This window comes from Bubalus bubalis, chromosome 3 (genome assembly GCF_019923935.1).
Source record: "Bubalus bubalis isolate 160015118507 breed Murrah chromosome 3, NDDB_SH_1, whole genome shotgun sequence".
NCBI classification, from domain to species: Eukaryota; Metazoa; Chordata; class Mammalia; order Artiodactyla; family Bovidae; genus Bubalus; species Bubalus bubalis.
The window spans coordinates 137672641-137691520 of NC_059159.1; the positions used below are offsets into that span (position 1 = coordinate 137672641).

At 48.3% G+C, this 18880-nt stretch overlaps 1 protein-coding gene across 2 annotated transcripts; it reads right to left on the reverse strand.

Moving 5' to 3' along the window:
- Window positions 1–14723: 14723 nt before the first annotated feature.
- CCL19 (C-C motif chemokine ligand 19) lies at window positions 14724–16733 on the reverse strand. 2 transcript variants are annotated; one of them, XM_006060436.3, is made up of 4 exons: window positions 16454–16733; window positions 15375–15534; window positions 15063–15156; window positions 14724–14972 (listed from the first exon to the last, which is right to left on the reverse strand). In XM_006060436.3, exons 1-4 carry the CDS (start codon window positions 16512–16514, stop codon window positions 14946–14948), a joined length of 342 nt encoding a protein of 113 aa, XP_006060498.1. In that variant the 5' UTR covers window positions 16515–16733; the 3' UTR covers window positions 14724–14945. The 2 variants fall into 2 exon arrangements, with proteins under 2 accessions (XP_006060498.1, XP_006060499.1); XM_006060437.3 differs by having other exon boundaries at window positions 15375–15501; window positions 16454–16710.
- Window positions 16734–18880: the final 2147 nt, after the last annotated feature.

The window sequence follows — 18880 nt, forward strand, 5'->3', positions numbered from 1 at the left end:
GAACAGCAGCAACAATGTTTAACCATCAGCCATCTATTAGTACATTCATTCATCTATCAAGCTATGGTAATAATTAATGTTTTTGATACTTAAGTGCCATGCACCATGCTAAATGCTTTAAAATAATTTTCTCATGGCAGATCTCTGAAGTAGAATGCTGTGAGTGATATTTTTGTTCATGCAGACATTTTTCTATACTCCTTTTTCTGGCTTTAGAGAATTTCTCTCTCACTTCATGTGGTCCTGGTGGCTTTGTCAGTCATAGTGTCCTGCCCAGAGTACCTCATTGCCTGGCCACTGTAATATGTTGAAGAACTGAGTTTATGTCACAAGCACAGTTCAAAGCTTTGCATGAGATTTGATGTCAGGAGAAGGAGAGCCTGTATTTTGGATCACTTACTATTGCAGATTTAGACTTGAGGCTTTCGGTGGCCATATTTTCTGCTGCTAGAAGAGAACCTGTTTATAATAGAAATAAGGCCCCCGCATAAAAAGGATTAGAGAGAAGTCAGGTTAAAAGATGGAGATAACATCATTTGAATCCCTGGGTCCAACCAGGGCTGAAGTAGACTAAATCGTAATCTGTGATATGACATATTTAACTTTTTGCTTAAGCTATTTTAAGTTGGGTTTTGTCATTTTCAACAGAAAAAGCCCCGGATAATGATCATTGTATTATTATCCCCATTTTACAGATGAGGAACTAAGACCCAGAAAGATTAACTTGCCTAATGTTTCACTGCTTATAAATGGCAGAAAACTGGTGCCTATTTGGAGCCAAACTCTGATATACTACCTATATATGTCTGTCCATCTGTTTGTTCAGCCATCCATCTATTGATCTATCCCATCTATTTATTTATCTGGTCATCCTTCAATGCTAAGACACCCAAGGCAATAAGACTTGTTAACTCCCATTTGAGGCTGGGTTTGGATCAGAGGTTAGCAAACCTTTTTGATAAAGGTCTAGATAATAAATAAGGTTTGGCAGACCATACAGTCTCTGTAGCCCCAAAGTAGCCATAGACAATACATAAGTGATTAGGCATGACTATATTCCAATAAAGCTTTATTTACAAAAACAGGCAGCAGGCTGGCTGGGCCATAGCTTGCCAATCCCTGATCTGGATCAGTGGGGAAGATGCAAACATTCTGTCACTGTTGGGAACATGAATAAGGAATGGAAACCTATATCCCTTGCATTTGCCATTACTCATGTAGTGGAAACAACAGAATTTTTTACTCAAACTCTTGTATTTGAATCCAATTTTAGAACCCTGGACAGTCAAGGAAATGGGATCTGTAAAATGGGAATAATTTGTATCTTGTGAGGTAGTCCATGTGCCTGACTCACAGTGAGTGGGTGCTCAGTGGTGCTTAGGTCCATCCCCCTTTCTCATTTATCACCTCCCATGAATGACCAATATCAGAAGGCCTCTCTGTTTTGAGAGTGTCTGGAATGCAGTAGGGTTAGTTTAGTCTGGCTTGCTGAGTTCAGGAGCTTCTAAGAATGAGCTTCAACTTCTAAGAATGAACTTTCATGCAAGTTATATAGATTAAGCTCTTGCACACTCCAAATTTCTTTTTAGTAGCTCTACCTCAACTATTAAAAAAATCGTTTTATTTATTTATCTATGTATGGCTGTGATGGGTCTTCCCTGCTGCATTGCTTTTTTCTAGTTGTGGCAAGTAGAGGCTACTCTTCCTTGTGGTGCACTGGCTTCTCATTGAGATGGCTCCTCTCCTTGCAGAGCGTAGGCTCTAGGTGCATGGGCTTCAGTAATTGTGGCATGTGGGCTCAGTAGTTGTGCCTCACGGGCTTAGTTGCCCCGTGACTTGTGGGATCTTTCCAGATCAGGGATCAAACCAGTGTCTCCTGTATTGGCAGGCAGACTCTTTACCACTGAGCCACCAGGGAAGCCCCTACCCCATCTCTTATCTGCACTATTCCAAAACTATTACCAGCCTGCCAGTGCCTAGCAAAATAGAAGGCTGTCTAGTCAACAGTCCCCATTAGGACTTCCCTAGTAGTCTAGTGGTTAAGAATCCACCTGCCAATGCACGGGACACAGGTTCAATCCCCGGTCTGGGAAGATTCCACATGCCACAGGGCAGCTAAGCCCATGTGCTACAGCTACTGAGCCTGCACATCTAGAACCTGTGCTCTGCAACAAGAGAAGCCGCAGCAGTGGGAAGCCTGAGCTCCACGACTAGAGAGTAGCCCCCACTCACCACAACTAGAGAAAGCCCATGGACAGCAAGGAAGACCCAGTGATGGCCAAAAATAAAATAAATAAATTAATTAAATAGAAATACCTTTTTTTATTACGTCCACAATTCAGGTTATTACCCTGTTCCCCCAGTAGCTTTTTAACTTTTTCCTTCCAAACAAATACCCTTCTCTAGGAGGAAAGATTATGTTCATGTGTGTTTCTGTGCCTGCTCCCATGACTGTGTGTGTGTAATAATGTATGTGTGTCCACATTGTGATTATGTACTTAAGTGTCTGTGGTGTGTCCTTGATAGATGTGAGTGGTTGTCTGTGTGACTGATTATGTGCCTGTATATGTGTGTGGGTATGGACATATGCATGTGGGTAAAGGTGTTCTCACCTGTGTGTTTATGTGTATGTGTGTGTTCTGTTTAATCCATCTATTGACCTCACATGGCCTGCAGAGGGCATCAGTGCATAGGGAAAGGGGATGTGAGGCTCCTGGCCTGAGTGCCAACCTCCTGGAGCCTGCAGAGGGCGTCTCGCGTACAGAGAAAATGGAATGTGTGGCTGGTGGAAGTGGGGCTCTAGCCTGAGGAGCCTGGGCCCTCTTTATGCCAGAAAGAAGCTGGAAATGAGCAAGAAATCAGATGACTCAGCTTCTGGAAGTCCCCGATCCTAGGAAGGGGTCTGCTTCACCGTCCCACCCTTATTCTCCAATCCCTCTATCCCTGTCCAGAGGGTCCCAGCCCAGCCTACAGGGCACAGGTGGCCCTTCAGTTCAAGTGTGGGTAGATGTTGCACAGGACTTCTGGAGGTGACGGTACATCAGAAGGGGAAGGGAGTCTTGAGCAATAGTGCACCCTCCTCCCTTAACTCCTGCCCTCGGGAGCTTCATGTAAAGCCCCTGCCAGGATTTCCTGAACACCCGTTCTCTTTCATTTTCTGCACTTTGGGCCACTCTGGGCCCTAGGGTTTCTCAGCTTGAACTGAGCTTTCTCAGGAGAAGTGCAGGAGACAAGGGTCTCTGAAATCAAGCAGAAGGTGGCCTGTGTGGCTGCTGATGAGCCTCAGGGTTGGGAGGACAGAGGGAAGGCAGGAGAGGTTATGCAGAGGAGGGACCTCCGCAGAGCCTTGAGGAAGGGTGAGGCAGGAGGGAGGACATTCCAGGCAGGATGAACAGCAAGCACAAAGGCTAAGAGGAGGGATGGAGTTTGTGATCCATCCTGATGTGGGTGAGTCAGGGGAGGGTGAGTGGTGTGAGAGGCTATGTATGTGGGGAATAATCCCTGGGGTACTTAGGGCACCTCCTGGTGGTGCCATGCCCAGTGGTCAAAGTTCATGGAGGACCCTGTGACCTTAATGAGGGAGGACCATCAGGGGTTAGTATCCTTTGGGTGTGAAAGTTTGGGTCTCTTAGCAGGTATAGGGACTTCCTAGCTGGCTCAGTTAAAGAATCTGCCTGCCAATGCAGGAGACATGGGTTCGATCCCTTGGTCAGGAAGATCCCCTGGAGTAGGAAATGGCAACCCACTCCAGTATTCTTGCCTGGAAAATTAAATGGACAGAGGAGTCTGGCAGGCTGTAGTCCATAGGGTAGCAAAGATTCAGACTTGACAGGGCGACTGAACACACACGCACACACACACACACACACAGAGCAGGCATAGAATGTCAACCAGCTGAAGTGGCAGTTGGAGATAAAGGGAATAAATCATGGAGGAAGTGTGGTAAACAGAATTTAAGATTCCTCCTTAATGGTGTGCAAGCCCTGTCTGATCTCCTCGCTTTGAGGGGATTAATCCTCTTGGCTTCTTGACCTGTGAATACAGTGGGATATCAATGATGTGGTTAGGTTATACTGTATGGCAACAGTGAACGGATTTTGCAGATATAACTAAGGACCCCAAATTAGTTACCTTTGAGTTAGTCAAAAGGAAGATTACCCTGCATGGGCCTGACCTAGTTAGGTGAGCCCTTAGGGAAAGTGTCCAGAGCCAAGAAATAAGCAGCAGCAGCAGAAGCTCTCACATTGCCCTTGAAGAAGCAAACTGCCATGTTGTAAAGAGGGCCATGGAACAGGGAATTGCAGGCAGTTCTAGGAATTCAGGGCTTCAGTCCTAAACCACAACTGTCAACACCCAGTGAATTTGGAAGAGGACTCAGAGTCCAAGATGAGATGGCAGCCTGGCTGACACCTGAGATCAGCCTGATGAGACCCCGAGCAGAGGACCCAGTTGATCTGTACCTGACCGTTGGCCCACAGAAACTGTGAGACAGTACATTTGGACTGTTTGAAGCTGCTAAATATGTGGTGATTTGTTACACAGCAGTAGAAAACTAATATAAAAAAGAAATAATAAATTCTAGTTAAGTCCTAGGACTAGTTCCAGAACTACTGACTACAGCTTTTATTCATACTTCCTTCCTGGCTGTGAAATTCCCTATTTCTTTCAGTTCAGTTCAGTCGCTCAGTCGTGTCTGTCTCTTTGGGACCCCATGAATCGCAGCACGCCAGGCCTCCCTGTCCATCACCAACTCCTGGAGTTCACTCAGACTCATGTCCATCAAGTCAGTGATGCCATCCAGCCATCTCATCCTCTGTCGTCCCCTTCTCCTCCTGCCCCCAATCCCTCCCAGCATCTGAGTCTTTTCCAGTGAGTCAACTCTTCGCATGAGGTGGCCAAAGTACTGGAGTTTCAGCTTTAGCATCATTCCTTCCAAAGAAATCCCAGGGCTGATCTCCTTCACAATGGACTGGTTGGATCTCCTTGCAGTCCAAGGGACTCTCAAGAGTCTTCTCCAACACCACAGTTCAAAAGCATCAATTCTTCGGCGCTCAGCCTTCTTCACAGTCCAACTCTCACATCCATACATGACCACAGGAAAAACCATAGCCTTGACTAGATGGACCTTTGTTGGCAAAGTAATGTCTCTGCTTTTGAATATGCTATCTAGGTTGGACATAACTTTCCTTCCAAGGAGTAAGCATCTTTTAATTTCATGGCTGCAGTCACCATCTATAGTGATTTTGGAGCCCCCCAAAATAAAGTCTGACACTGTTTCTACTGTTTCCCCATCTATTTGAAGTGATGGGACCAGATGCCATGATCTTCGTTTTCTGAATGTTGAGCTTTAAGCCAACTTTTTCACTCTCCACTTTCACCTTCATCAAGAGGCTTTTTAGTTCCTCTTCACTTTCTGCCATAAGGGTGGTGTCATCTGCATATCTGAGGTTATTGATATTTCTCCCGGCAATCTTGATTCCAGCTTGTGTTTCTTTCAGTCCAGCGTTTCTCATGATGTACTCTGCATATAAGTTAAATAAGCAGGGTGACAATATACAGCCTTGACAGACTCCTTTTCCTATTTGGAACCAGTCTGTTGTTCCATGTCCAGTTCTAATTGTTGCTTCCTGACCTGCATACAAATTTCTCAAGAGGCAGGTCAGGTGGTCTGGTATTCCCATCTCTTTCAGAATTTTCCACAGTTTATTGTGATCCACACAGTCAAAGGCTTTGGCATAGTCAATAAAGCAGAAATAGATATTTTTCTGGAACTCTCTTGCTTTTTCCATGATCCAGTGGATATTGGCAATTTGATCTCTGGTTCCTCTGCCTTTTCTAAAACCAGCTTGAACATCAGGAAGTTCACGGTTCACATATTGCCGAAGCCTGGCTTGGAGAATTTTGACCATTACTTTACTAGCATGTGAGATGCGTGCAATTGTGCGGTAGTTTGAGCATTCTTTGGCATTACCTTTCTTTGGGATTGGAATGAAAACTGACCTTTTCCAGTCCTGTGGCCACTGCTGAGTCTTCCAAATTTGCTGGCATATTGAGTGCAGCACTTTCACAGCATCATCCTTCAGGATTTGAAATAGCTCAACTGGAATTCCATCACCTCCACTAGCTTTGTTTGTAGTGATGCTTTCTAAGGCCCACTTGACTTCACATTCCAGGATGTCTGGCTCTAGGTCAGTGATCACACCATCGTGATTATCTGGGTTGTGAAGATCTTTTTTGTACAGTTCTTCTGTGTATTCTTGCCACCTCTTCTTGATATCTTCTGCTTCTGTTAGATCCATACCATTTCTGTCCTTTATCGAACCCATCTTTGCATGAAATGTTCCCTTGGTATCTCTAATTTTCTTGAAGAGATCTCTAGTCTTTCCCATTCTGTTGTTTTCCTCTATTTCTTTTTTTTTTTTTCCCTCTATTTCTTTGCATTGATCGCTGAGGAAGGCTTTCTTATCTCTTCTTGCTCTTCTTTGGAACTCTGCATTCAGATGCTTATATCTTTCCTTTTCTGCTTTGCTTTTCGCTTTTCTTCTTTTCACAGCTATTTGTAAGGCCTCCCCAGACAGCCATTTTGCTTTTTTGCCTTTCTTTTCCATGGGGATGGTCTTGATCCCTGTCTCCTGTACAATGTCACGAACCTCATTCCATAGTTCATCAGGCACTCTATCTATCAGATCTAGGCCCTTAAATCTATTTCTCACTTCCACTGTATAATCATAAGGGATTTGATTTAAGTCATACCTGAATGGTGTAGTGGTTTTCCCTACTTTCTTCAGTTTAAGTCTGGATTTGGCAATAAGGAGTTCATGGTCTGAGCCACAGTCAGCTCCTGGTCTTGTTTTTGTTGACTGTATAGAGCTTCTCCATTGACTCCTATTTTCTTTCATCCCCCTTTATTCCATTCTTTTTTTAAAATGAGAGGTTTATTTAATTTATCTGTTTCCTTATTTATTTACTCTATTTTTTGCTGTGCTGAGTCTTTGTTGCTGTGTGTAGACTTTCTCTAGTTGTGGCAAGTGGGGGCTTCTCTCTGGTTGACGTGCATGGGTTTCTCATGGTGGTGGCTTTTCTTGTTGTGGAGCACCGGCCCTAGGGACCATGGGCTCAGTAGTTGTGGTGTATGGGCTTAGTTGCCCCATGGCATGGGGAATCTTCCTGGAGCAGGGATTGAACTGGTGTACCCTTCATTGGCAGGTGGATTCTTTTATTTTTATTTTTGCCACTTTATTTTTTTAATTGAAGGATATTTGCTTTGCAGAATCTTGTGGTTTCCTGGCATACATCAACAAGAATCAGCCATAAGTACACTCATGTCCCCTCCCTCCTGAACCTCCTTTCCATCTCCCTCCCCATCCCACCCTTCTAGATGGTAGGTTGACCTTTTTTTTTTTAATATAAATTTATTTATTTTAATTGGAGGCTAATTATTTTACAATATTGTATTGGTTTTGCCATATATCAACATGAATCCTCCATGGGTGTACACGTGTTCCCCATCCTGAACCCCCCTCCCAGTAGGTTGACTCTTAACCACTGAACCACCAGGGAAGTTCTATTCCATTCATGAATACAGGTTTTTGTGGTGATATTACTACCACTCACCAAGATTCTGGTTTGCTTCCCCTCCTGGCAATTGCTCCCTTGAAGTTGGGCATGGGTATATGACCCACTTTAGCTGGTGAAATGTGTGCAGAAATGGTGTGTGTCATTTGTGGATAGGAGCATTTGAGGAAGGGTTCCCCTTGCTGTCTTGCCTGGCTGGAGTCATCATGGAAACATGTGTTGATCTGAAAGAATCTGCCAAGGGATTGAAGCAGCCTGGAATGTTGAGCCGAGCCACCACATGGAGCACAGCTGTGCTAGAGATCGCCTAGACCCACCACAGGCCTCGTATGTAGGTGGAATAGAATTTTGTTGTGTTCAGTCACTCAGATTTAGATGTCATTTGTTATTGCAGTATCACCCAGCCTATCCCGGCCAATCAGGTGTGCTGCTGGTGATCACCACATGTTGTAGAATAGGGAGATGATATTACAACAAGACTAGAGGAGGGGTGGATGTCATTCTGAGTTCTTGGATTTAGATTTGGCTTTTGCTGTAGGATGAATTATGTCCTGTGACCCCAAGAATTCACATGTTGAAACCCTAAGCCTCAATGTGATGGTGTCTAGAGAGAGGGTCTTTTAAGGAGTAATTTAGGTTAAATGGAATCATAAGGGTAGGGCTGTAGTCTTATAGGACTGTGGTCTTCAAAGAAGAGGAGGAAAGAGAGAGATCTCTGCCCTGTGATGACATAGTAAGAAGGTGGGCATTGCACGCCAGGAAGAGAGCTCCCAAGAGAAACCTACCATGCTGGCACCTTGATATTGAATGTCTAACCTCCAAAATGGTGAGAGAATAAATGTTATTTAAGCCATTCAATCCATGGTATTTTATTATGGCAGCCCAAGCTAAGACAGATGTGGCAATTGCCAAGGCTCTGAAGAGTCTATCTTTGGGGATGAGTGAATCTTTTTGGTTGTATAGACAAAAGTGATCTTACATTAGATGATAGCCTTAAAATGTTAAGTCTAGGGTTTGGGGAAGAAGGATGCATGTTGTTGTTGGAAAGCCATAGGATGACCTATCGAGATATTTATCTTTTTTTTTTTTTTTACACTGCCCACAATCTTCACCCCTTTGTATGTTTAAGGGATTTCCTATTATATTAGTGTCAGTTATCAATAGAGCTTATCTTTCATTGTAGAATCCCCAAAAGATTACATTAGGCTCCCTGAAGCCCAAGATAGTGTGTCTTGCTGGCTGCTGTACCACTAGCACCTAGAGCAGTGCCTGGTATGAATAAATATTCTGAGTTCCAGACAGTGATGTGGCATCACTTTAGACACAAGGCTTCACCAGGGCTGGGGCTCTATGTAATGGCAGCCTTTAAATCACTGGGGACCCTGCATTAACAGATACTCTGACCCTAAGGGGACTCATTGGTCCCCTTAGGGCTGCCATGCCAGGAGGCGCCATTTACATGGGCTACATGGAAAAATGGTGTCCTTGTAGCGGTACATTGCTGCCGTCCTGCCTGACAGGCTGGGGTATTTCTGACAGGCTTAGTATTTCCCAAGAGGAATGGTGTCCTGATAGTAACGAGGGGACCTTGACATGAATGGAGATCTTGTCAGCAATGGGGACACCAATATGTATGGGATGTCCTGCCAGGATACCTTAATTGATGAAGGGCTATACAGTGTTGGGCCCCTACAGGTAGGAAGGGGTGCCTTCCTCTTGGGGGAGGATCCTTGAAATCATGGTCTGACAGGTATGAGGTTGGCAAGGTGATAGAGGTTTTGATGGTGATGGGTCCAGATTTCCAGTGAGTGTGATTCTGAGATCCAGAACTGTGGGGAGGTGGGGTGGGGTGGGTCCTGTTATCTGGCAGGGCAGTGTTGAAGCTTCTAGGGTTATAGCCATCCTACTTTGGCTGGACTACTTTGCAGGGCAGCCCACATCTTCTGCTTCCCCTTTGAGCCATGGAAGATTCAACGGTCCTAGGGATGGAAGTAGGGTGGGAGGTCTGACTTCCCCATCCACTCTGATCCTCAGACTCTACACTCACCCTTGTCCTCCTCCCCATCCTGCCCATGCCTGGCCCTTCAGGAGATGGAAGTAGCTGTCAGAGTGGCTCCTTCAGGAGTCTGATCCCACCCTTGCAGCCCCAGATGCTCTGCCCTGCAGGGGTTCCAGCCAGACTGGATCAGAGGCCCCCAAGAGGCCTACTCCTTCCAGAAGTCCTGCCTACCAAACCCCTAGACAGGCTCCTATCCCTGCCCTCTGGGTCCCAGCCCTGCCTTCCATTCCCCCTTTCATTTCAATGTTACCAGGTCCCGGCCTCTGCTACTCCCCTGGGAATGGAGGTAAGAAGATAGGCACAGTTGTAGCCTAAGCGCCTTCTCCACTCTCCACTCTTGGGAAAACTGAGGCCTGAGCAGACCTGGAGAACCTGTGCCCACTTTCTCCTGGATGCTCAGGGGAGGCAGGCTCCCCTTCTGCTGGAGAGGTCAGCCCAGGAGGCCTCCAAGGGGCATGTCTGTGTCTGAGCTCTAGCACTGGGATCTTGCCCAAGGTCTCCAGCTTATTCTGTCCTTTTTAAAATAAAATATTTATTTATTTGGCTGTGCCAAGTCTTAGTTGCAGCACCCAGGATCTTTAGTTGTGACCTGCAAACTCAGTTGCGGCATGTGGAATCTAGTTCCCTGATTAGGGATCAAACCTGGGCCCCCTGCATTGGGGTCATGGAGTCTTAGCCACAGGACCAGCTACTTCTTTTGTGTTTTCCCAGCTTTTCTTAGGAAACCAAGCCTTTCCACCCAATCTGGCCATCCCAGCTGACAGCCCTCAGCTCAAGTGCTACCCGCCAGGCAGACTTGGACTGCAGTCTCAGCTTTACTACTCACTAGTCGAGTGGACTCGAGAGCTCATTCTACCTCTCTGTGCCTCAGTCTCCTCATATATAGAATGGGATGAGTGATCTCACCTCATAGGGTTGTTTGAAGATGCAGTGATAATATACATAAAGGACTCAGCATGGAGTCTGGCCCAAAGCCAGCCCTCAAAGCAGTGGCTCTCGTGTTCTCTGAAGGCCCCTTCCTCAGACCTGCCCCTGCTGTATTATTGTCCATTTTTTACTTAGGAGGTGGGTCACCTCAGTGAGGTGTTATGTGTGGTAGCTAAGAGTACAGATTCTGGAGCTGAACTGCCCAGCTGGGATCCCCCAGCTCTGCCCCTTTACTGGCTGTGCAGCGTGGATAAGTTACTTAACCTCAGCAACTCAGTTCCCTCAGCTACAACTTAAGAATGATACCAGCACTTGAAGAGCAGTGTCCAGTATTTAGTAAGCACTGGGGGTGGTTTAGCTAGTACTACCAAGCCAAGTCCTCCCACATGGACAAAGAAAGTCTCAGGGACCATCAAGAAAGTTCTCTGACCAGAAAAGTGCCTGCTTATTACAGCAGAGAGGCTCTTGGAGGAAACTCCCCACTTGGGAGTCTTGCTCTCCAATGAAGTTCTCATTTCCAAGGTTTTCTGTCTGTTTCTGAGTTTCCCGGATGCCAGAGAAGGGGTTATGTGGTAGGGGCTTGCCGAGAAATTGAACACGAGATGTTGAAAATCTGATCAAAACCGTATGGAGCTGGCTCTGAGCAAACACTTAGCCATGTAACAGAGACAGCCCTGCTGTCTGGAGAACTGGATGTGCTCCAGGTGTGAGTGGTGGTGGGGTAATCGTGGGAAAGGGTCAAGTTTAATTCCATTGTTTGATAATCATTTGTGCACTAGGCCTTGTTCTTGCCAGGCTCTGGGCAGGACAATGTTGGCAATGGAGATGGACAGGCCCAGTCCTCTTCACTGGCAACTGTTTCATGGAGGTTTTTTTTTTTTTTTTTTGGCTGTTCTCAGCTTGTGTGGTCTGAGTTCTCCGATCAGGGATTGAACTGGGGTTCCAGCAGTGAAAGAGCCAAGTTCTAAGCCCTGGACTGCCAGGGAATTCCCCTGTGGACAGGAAGCTTTTTGTCCACCATATTTACCATTTGTTTGTGTTGTTCGGTTGCTCAGTTGTGTCTGACTCTTGGCGAGCCCATGGACTGCAGCACACCAGGCTCCCTTGTCCTTCACTGTCTCCTGGAGTTTGCCCAAACTCATGTCCATTGAGTTGATGATGCCATCCAACCATCTCATCCTCTGTTGCCCTCTTCTCCTCCTGCCCTCAGTCTTTCCCAGCATCAGATTCTTTCCCATACCGTTCACCTCCATATTCACTACGGAGGTGGATAAAAAGGCTGGGAGCTCCTTGAGCAAGGATATCATGTCCCTTTAGGGAGATGTAAGCTGCTGGGACCATAGGCCTTCAGGTAGGGAGCTGCCACTCAGTTGCTGGCCTTAAACCCATAGCAAGTATCATGTGCCTAAAAGAGGAAGGTATCCACTTAGAGGCAGGCAGCAGGCTCCCATATCCTGGTAAGGGAGCTAGAAGTCCACCCCATCCCTCAGAGAGAGACCTGGCAGCTTCTTCGCTGTCATGCAGGCAGGTCGGCAGCTGGCCCTTCAGAACTTTGGGAGAAATAAAGTCTCAGCATTTGTCAGTGAATCATAGCAAAACAAGACAGGTATTGAAATCAGATGCTGAGAATTTTGAAGTGGATCTGGACAAGTCACAGACTGCTGGGCTAAGCCCTCCTCTGTCTGTCAGGGAGATAAGGGAAGAAGCCCCAGTGCCCAGGAGGGTTGGTAGCTAGGAGTGGGGAAAAGAGGGAGGGAGAAAGCCAGGAGGGAGGGCACTGGCTGGAGGAGAGCTGGGAGGGCTTGGGCTTCCTGGAAATTCTTCCCCCTCCAGGTCTCCAGGGTCCAGCAGGGGGCTGTTCAAGCCACTTCACCAGCTCCTGGATCGGTTTCTCTCTTCCTGAACCTCAGCTTCATTCCTAGAGGGTGGTCCCTGGGTCCCCAGGGAAATGGGGACCTTTCTGAATGTGCATGACTTTGGGGGAGCCTGTGTGAGTGTTGGGAGGATGGGTTAGTCTAAGACTCAAATAGTCAGGAATTAAGTCTTTTCCGGAGTGACTCTTAAAAATTCAGCACCCTCTCCTGCTGCCCACACATGACAGATGTGGGGAGGAAGGCCTTGGAGGCCTTGGAGGGGGCAGTGCAGGAAAGGACTTGCCTGGATTTGCACAGTGAGGGGTAGAAACAGGACTGGGGAGTTGTGACCTGTTCCTGTGTCCCCTCCCCTGACAGTGGCAGTATCAGGGAGGTGGTGTGTTTGGGGGGGGCTCTGTCCTGGTAATACCTCCTCAGGACTCCTACCCTCACCTTCTCTACTCCATCTGTTTATTTTCTCAAGCCTCCAGAAGGAGAGTTTGTATCTGCCCCAGTGGCAGACTGAACTCCGCTTTGCTTCACTGGGAACTGAGGATGTGTGGGGATGTGCCTGGCTCCCACCTGTGTTTGTCCTCTGTCTGCTGTGGTGCAGGACCCAGGTCCAAAGGGATCTCTGGGGCTTCATGGTTGGCTGACTTAATGGATGGGTTAATGGATGGGTGAGTTGGCGGGGAACGAATGGGTAGATGGGTGGAGTTCTAATGGATGCAGAGACAGCTAGATGGATGGCTGCATGGATGCATGAATGGATGGGTAGTTTCCCACAGGTAGCAGAGCCAAGTTTCCTGGCTATATCAGTTGTTCTTACAGACTATCCCTTTCCCACCCACTCCTGTGTCTCCGAGGTTTTTTCAGGTTTTGAACGCCCACTCTTAGGAGCGGAGGTGAGAAAGAAGCTTCTGTGCTGTCAGTCCAGTGAGGAGGGCTGGCACAACCCCCTCACCTCTGCTTCCCTCCCCTGTCTGCCCAGGCCTGCCCAGGTGTGACCAGATGAGGTATATGGTATGGTGGTGGCCTCTGTTCCTAGATGAGGATGCTCAGTGTGGTGTACTAGCTGTCATTCCCAACCCCAAGAGCACAGACTTACAGCTTCCTGCCAGACAAGCCCTTAGGGGCCAAAGTCGGGAGACCAGCCAGCCTCCCCAGGGGACTTCCTGAGCATGAGGAGGTCATTCCTCCCAGAGAAGCCTTGTGGGATGTTCCACGAGTCAAGGGCTTTCATCTCCCAGAGCTGAGACTCCTTCCCCGTGACTCCACTGGTCTCAGTCCCTGGAGCCCATGTGGCTATGAAGTGGTGGTGGGTGCCCTCAAGCTGAATCTTCCCAGTTCTGTGGCTGCTCCTTTTTCTTCCCTCTCCCACTCTGACCTCTGACTCCTAGGTCTGCCTGTTAGTATCCCTGAGAAGCAGGGCCCCAGTATTGCCACACGGACACAGTTGGGGCTGGAACTGGGTTAGACTGAGTGGGTGACGGAGGAGGCTGGTTGGGAGGTGAGATTCTATCTGGACAGATGGGCCCTCACCCCTGGCTGCTGAGCCTTTTCTTACATATTTATCTGTTCTCCAGACAAATATTTATTGACTGATTACCTTGTGCCAAGCAGTGTGCTAGACACCAGGGAGACAATGGAAACCAAAATAGATGTGATCCCTGTTCAGGAAGGCTGACAACTAGCAATTATAACTCAGCATCTTGAGTGCTGCAAGAGGAGAGGAGCAGAGGGCCCTGGGAGCTTGGGAGGAAGGAAGGCTTCCTAACCTTGTGTGGAGGAGTCAAGGAAGGCTTCCTGGAGGAGGAGTCATCCAGACCCAGATGGGAAGCCAGGCAGGCAGAAGACAGAGGAGTGTTCCAGAGAGTGGGAATGGTGTGGGTGGATGGGTCCTCCCCCCCAACCCCCCCAACCTCCAGCAATAGAGTTGGGCCCCTGCCCTTACCCTAGCCATGAGAGCTGGTTCCCAACCACTCCCTTCCCTGCCCTCAGCAACACCAGATCCCTGAGAGACCTGGATGCTTGAGCACTTGTCCTGGAGAGCAAAGACTCGGAGGCCTGAGAGAGTTTTGGGTCGTTCAGGGAACCGACACAGGTTTAGTGTTGCTGAGCCTTGGAGTATGACAGGGCTGTGAGGAGAGAGGAGGTGGGGCCTGATCCTGGGAGCTTATCCTGAGAACACAGGGTGTTAGGTAGAACTTGCTCAGGCTGCAGAGTGGAAACTAATCCTACTGTTCTGTCTCCCCTTTCCTATCACTGTCCTCCCTGACAGGCAGAAAACACATGGCAGACAGACAGACTCGTGCGGACCAGCTGGGCTTTATTGGAAACATTGCAATCTTCACCACACATCCTTGCTCACACTCACACTCACACTCACAATGACACTCCTGCCCTGCTGCAGCCAGGCCAGGTCTGATGCAGGAGGGCAGGGGGCCTGGTCTCTCCCTTCTGGTCCTTGGTTCCCCAGGGCTTCAGTGATTCACATTCTGTCTCCGGAACACAGTGCTCTCTCTGGGCTGTCATAGGGTAACTGCTGGAACACTTCTCTGGGGGAGGAAAGAGAGGCAAGGTCACGGACTGAGGTCTTGGGCAGGGGCTTGGAGGGAGGAGGCAGGGCTAGGAAGGGTCAGGCTTGCCCTGGCAGAGTTCTTCTTCAGTCTCCGGATGATGCGGCCCACCCATGGCTGGTCTGGGGGTGCACAGAGCTCGTGGCCTCTCTGCGTGGTGAACCTGGAAACAAAGGTCAGAGGTCAGAGAAAACAGAGCCCTGGAACCCAGTTTCCCAGCAGGCCTGGGCAACGACTGGGGACCACATCTGGGAACCTATTTCAGGGACTTCCTTGCAGGGGTTTAGCTTGGTAAGGAGACGAGAGATAAGGAGGTGAGGGTGGATTTCACCAGGGGCAGATGGGGGAGGTGAGGCCAGACAGGCTCCTCCTAAAACTCACACAACGGCAGGCAGCCTGCAGCCATCCTTGAGGAGCAGGTAGCGGTAGGCTCGCACCAGGAATACAGGGATGGGGCGCTGGGTCACAGACAGGCAGCAGTCTTCAGCGTCGTTGGCACCTCCCAGAGCTAGGGTGGGATTAGTGTCAAGATACAGGGATCCTGAGGAGGGGAGGTCATAGCCCTCACTGGTGTTAAGGCAGATGCTGCCACATCTGTCTGGGTGTGGCAGCAGCTAGACCACATTAATCCTCATCCAGTATGAGCCAAATGGCCCTGCATGTTAAGCTGCTTCAGTCATGTTTGACTCTTTGCAAACCCATGGACTGTAGCCCACCAGGCTCCTCTGTCAGTAGAATTTTCCCGGCAAGAGTACTGGAGTGGGTTGCCATGCCCTTCTTCAGGGGATCTTCCTGACCCAGGGATCAAACCCATGTCTCTTACGTCTCCTACATTGGCAGGTGGGTTCTTTACCACTAGCGCCACCTGTGGTTGCTAAATAAATTGAAGCGCTATTTGCCAACGACTGCTGTTCTGAGCCCCACAGATGACTTTCTGCTACCTGGATCACCCCAACTTCTTCTCTCCCAAGTCCTTTTAACTTCCCCACAGGAAGTTAAGATGGAGAATTCATGCTGGTCACCATGTCCGTGGAGGGATGAATGTGGAGTGGGGAGCAGGCTGGGGGTAGGGTTGCAGCAGGAAGCTGACATTAGTAGAATTTAGGAATTGTCAAAATTTTTGATCATTTAGCCCTGGCTCAGTGTCTCCCATTCTCCCCACCTTAAGCAAATATAGACTGTTCTCTCCTGCCTGGGAATCTGAGGCAGCAGGCAATAGAGCCTGCAGAGAGAGAGGGAATCGTATACACCAAGAGACAGACACACACTGGAATTTGGGGGCTCAGGTACACTCCCACTCACAGGCACAGGGAGCCGCCAGGTTCACTGAAACATGCAACCCTGACTCACAGGGTCCCTCACATGCAGTGGCAAGCAGTCTGAGCTCTAGACGTCCCGCTCCTTGCCGCCACCAACCCCGCCCCCGCCCCCGCCCCTGCCATGCTTTCCCTCACTCTTACCAGGGGAGACCCAGAGGATCAGCAGGCTGACGGCCAGCAGTGAGGCTGTCTGGAATGCCATGGAGAGTGAGCGGAAGGCTGACTGCTGGCGAGCTGTGAGCTAGTGAACTGGGCAGAGTCCCTGTGAAGTCAAGGCTCAGCTGGCAAGTGCAGGGTGTGAAGGGATCTGGGAACGTGAGTGTGGCAGCCAGAGGAAGCTGGGGCCTCCCTCTATTTATGGCCTGGAACTTTCACTTTCCCCACTCAGAAATCCCCTCCAAGTCCCAGTCTGTGGATTCCCCTCTGGCCCCTTCTGTCTAATGGAACCTGACCCTGCCCCCCTTCCTCTCTCTGTTTTCCTTGGCTTCAGCTCTAAGAACCTAGTAAGCAGGCTGTAGTCTGGCTGAGAGCAGGGGACCTTGTGCTGTCAGCTCAAGAGAGAGAGAGAGAGAGAGTTCACATTGTCACCTCTCCGGTGGCATTTGCATCATCAGCCACTGGATTGGCCTCCAGAAGTGATGCTTAGTTTCAAGGCACCAGAGTGAGGAGGCATGCCCCCTTCCTTGGGTTCATGCCTTTTCCACTCTTTTCTCTGTGGTTCTTGTCTCTGGTGCTGGTGGTGGTACAGAAACCCCCCTGGTGCCTTCAAAACAACCATGGAGCCGGGAGAGCCTCCCCAGGTCATCACAGTGCCTGCCCATCCATCATCTAGGAACCCGTCTCTCCCTTGGGACAAGAGAGTTGAGAAGGAATGTTCCTTGGAAGGAGGCCCAGCACCCATTCCCACATCTCAGGCCCCTGGGATTCGACCTCCTGACTCAGCAAGCACTGCCCCTTGCTCTAGTTACCATTTTCATGTGCTCAACACCTGGGTCAACAGAACAGCTGGACAGAGCCTGGCCTGGCAGAGCCCCCTTCGGCTTTCCCTTCCTCTGGCTCCTGGGAACCAAGAGGGGATTTTTAAGGAGAGGGGGGTGGCCAGCTCATATTCACACAAATCCCCAAATTTCAAGGAATAGACTGATGAGGAACGGGACAAGTGATTTCCCATCCTTAGGAAAGAGACCAGAGATAGACCAGAAAAGAAGGCATCAAAAGAGAAGTTAATATGTGGGACACCCATTCAACCATCCTTACCCAAGTCCTGGACTCTCTTTTGGATGGGGGAGTGTTTCCCTCACAAGTTTCTGACTTATTTTTCTTCCTACACTTGATCTTAGCCAAAAGGCTGCAAAGCGATCTTATTTTTCTTTTTATCCATTAATAATAAAGTAGTAATAGTATTTCTGATTGTTTACTGTATGCTAGATTTTGTACCGAGGAGCTTACCACTATTACCTTGCTTAACTTTCCCAACAAAACTAGGAAGTAGCTATGTTATCATATTATTATCGCCTTTAAAAACACATAAAGAATGAGGCTCAGAACACAAGGTAACAAGGCAAGTCAGTGTCTTGAACCAGATATCTTTAAGATTTACACTCTTAAAAAATTATTTATGTTTATTTTTCATTGCACTGGGTCTTCATTGCACACATGCTCTCTCTCATGTGGTGCGTGGGGGTTTACTCTTCGCTGTAGTGTGTGAGCTTCTCGTTGCAGCAGCTTCTTGCATTGTGGAGCACAGGTTCTTCAGTAGTTGTGGCACACAGGCTTAGTTGCTCCACGGCACGTGCAGTCTTCCTGGATCAGGGATTGAACCTGTGTCTCCTGCATTGGCAGGTGGATTCTTATCTGCTGTACCACCAGGGAAATCCCAGATTTATGCGCTCTTTCTTTTTTTTTTTTTAATTAATTTATTATTTATTTGGCTGTGCTGGGGTTTTAGTGGTGGCACCCAGGAATCTTCAATCTTCACTATGGCTCGGGGGATCGTGGCATATGAGATCTAGTTCCCTGGCCAGGGATCGAACTTGGGCCCCCTGGCATGGGGAGCATAGAGCCTTTGCCTCTGGACCACCAGGGAAGTCCCAAGATTTACACTTTTTCCTTCCACCCCACACTGTCTACCATTGATCACAGAGCAGCACAGGGGAGTGAAGCTCTATAGCTTGCATGCCTAGGTTGGGATTTAGATTCCATTACTTGCCAGCTGTGTGACCATGTGAAAAGTATCTAGTTTCTGTGTCTTAGCATCCTCATCTGTAAAACAGGAATCCTTCTTAGGATTAAATGAGGTAGTCTGAGCAAAACCTTTAGTTAAGAGGCTGATACACAAGAAACACTCAATATTAACCATTATTATTATTCTATCCTTTTACTCATATATCTGTTGATTCATCTATCTATCCATTTTTCCGTGGATCCTTATGGTAGTTCTGATAATTCTCTGTTGTCTCACCCCACTCCAGTCTCCACTCTGCTCTGCTCTTGTTCTCTAGAGGGGTGACTTCTACAGACAGTATCACTCAGGATCCCTTACCCTTTAGCTTCTATTTGGGTTTGGTC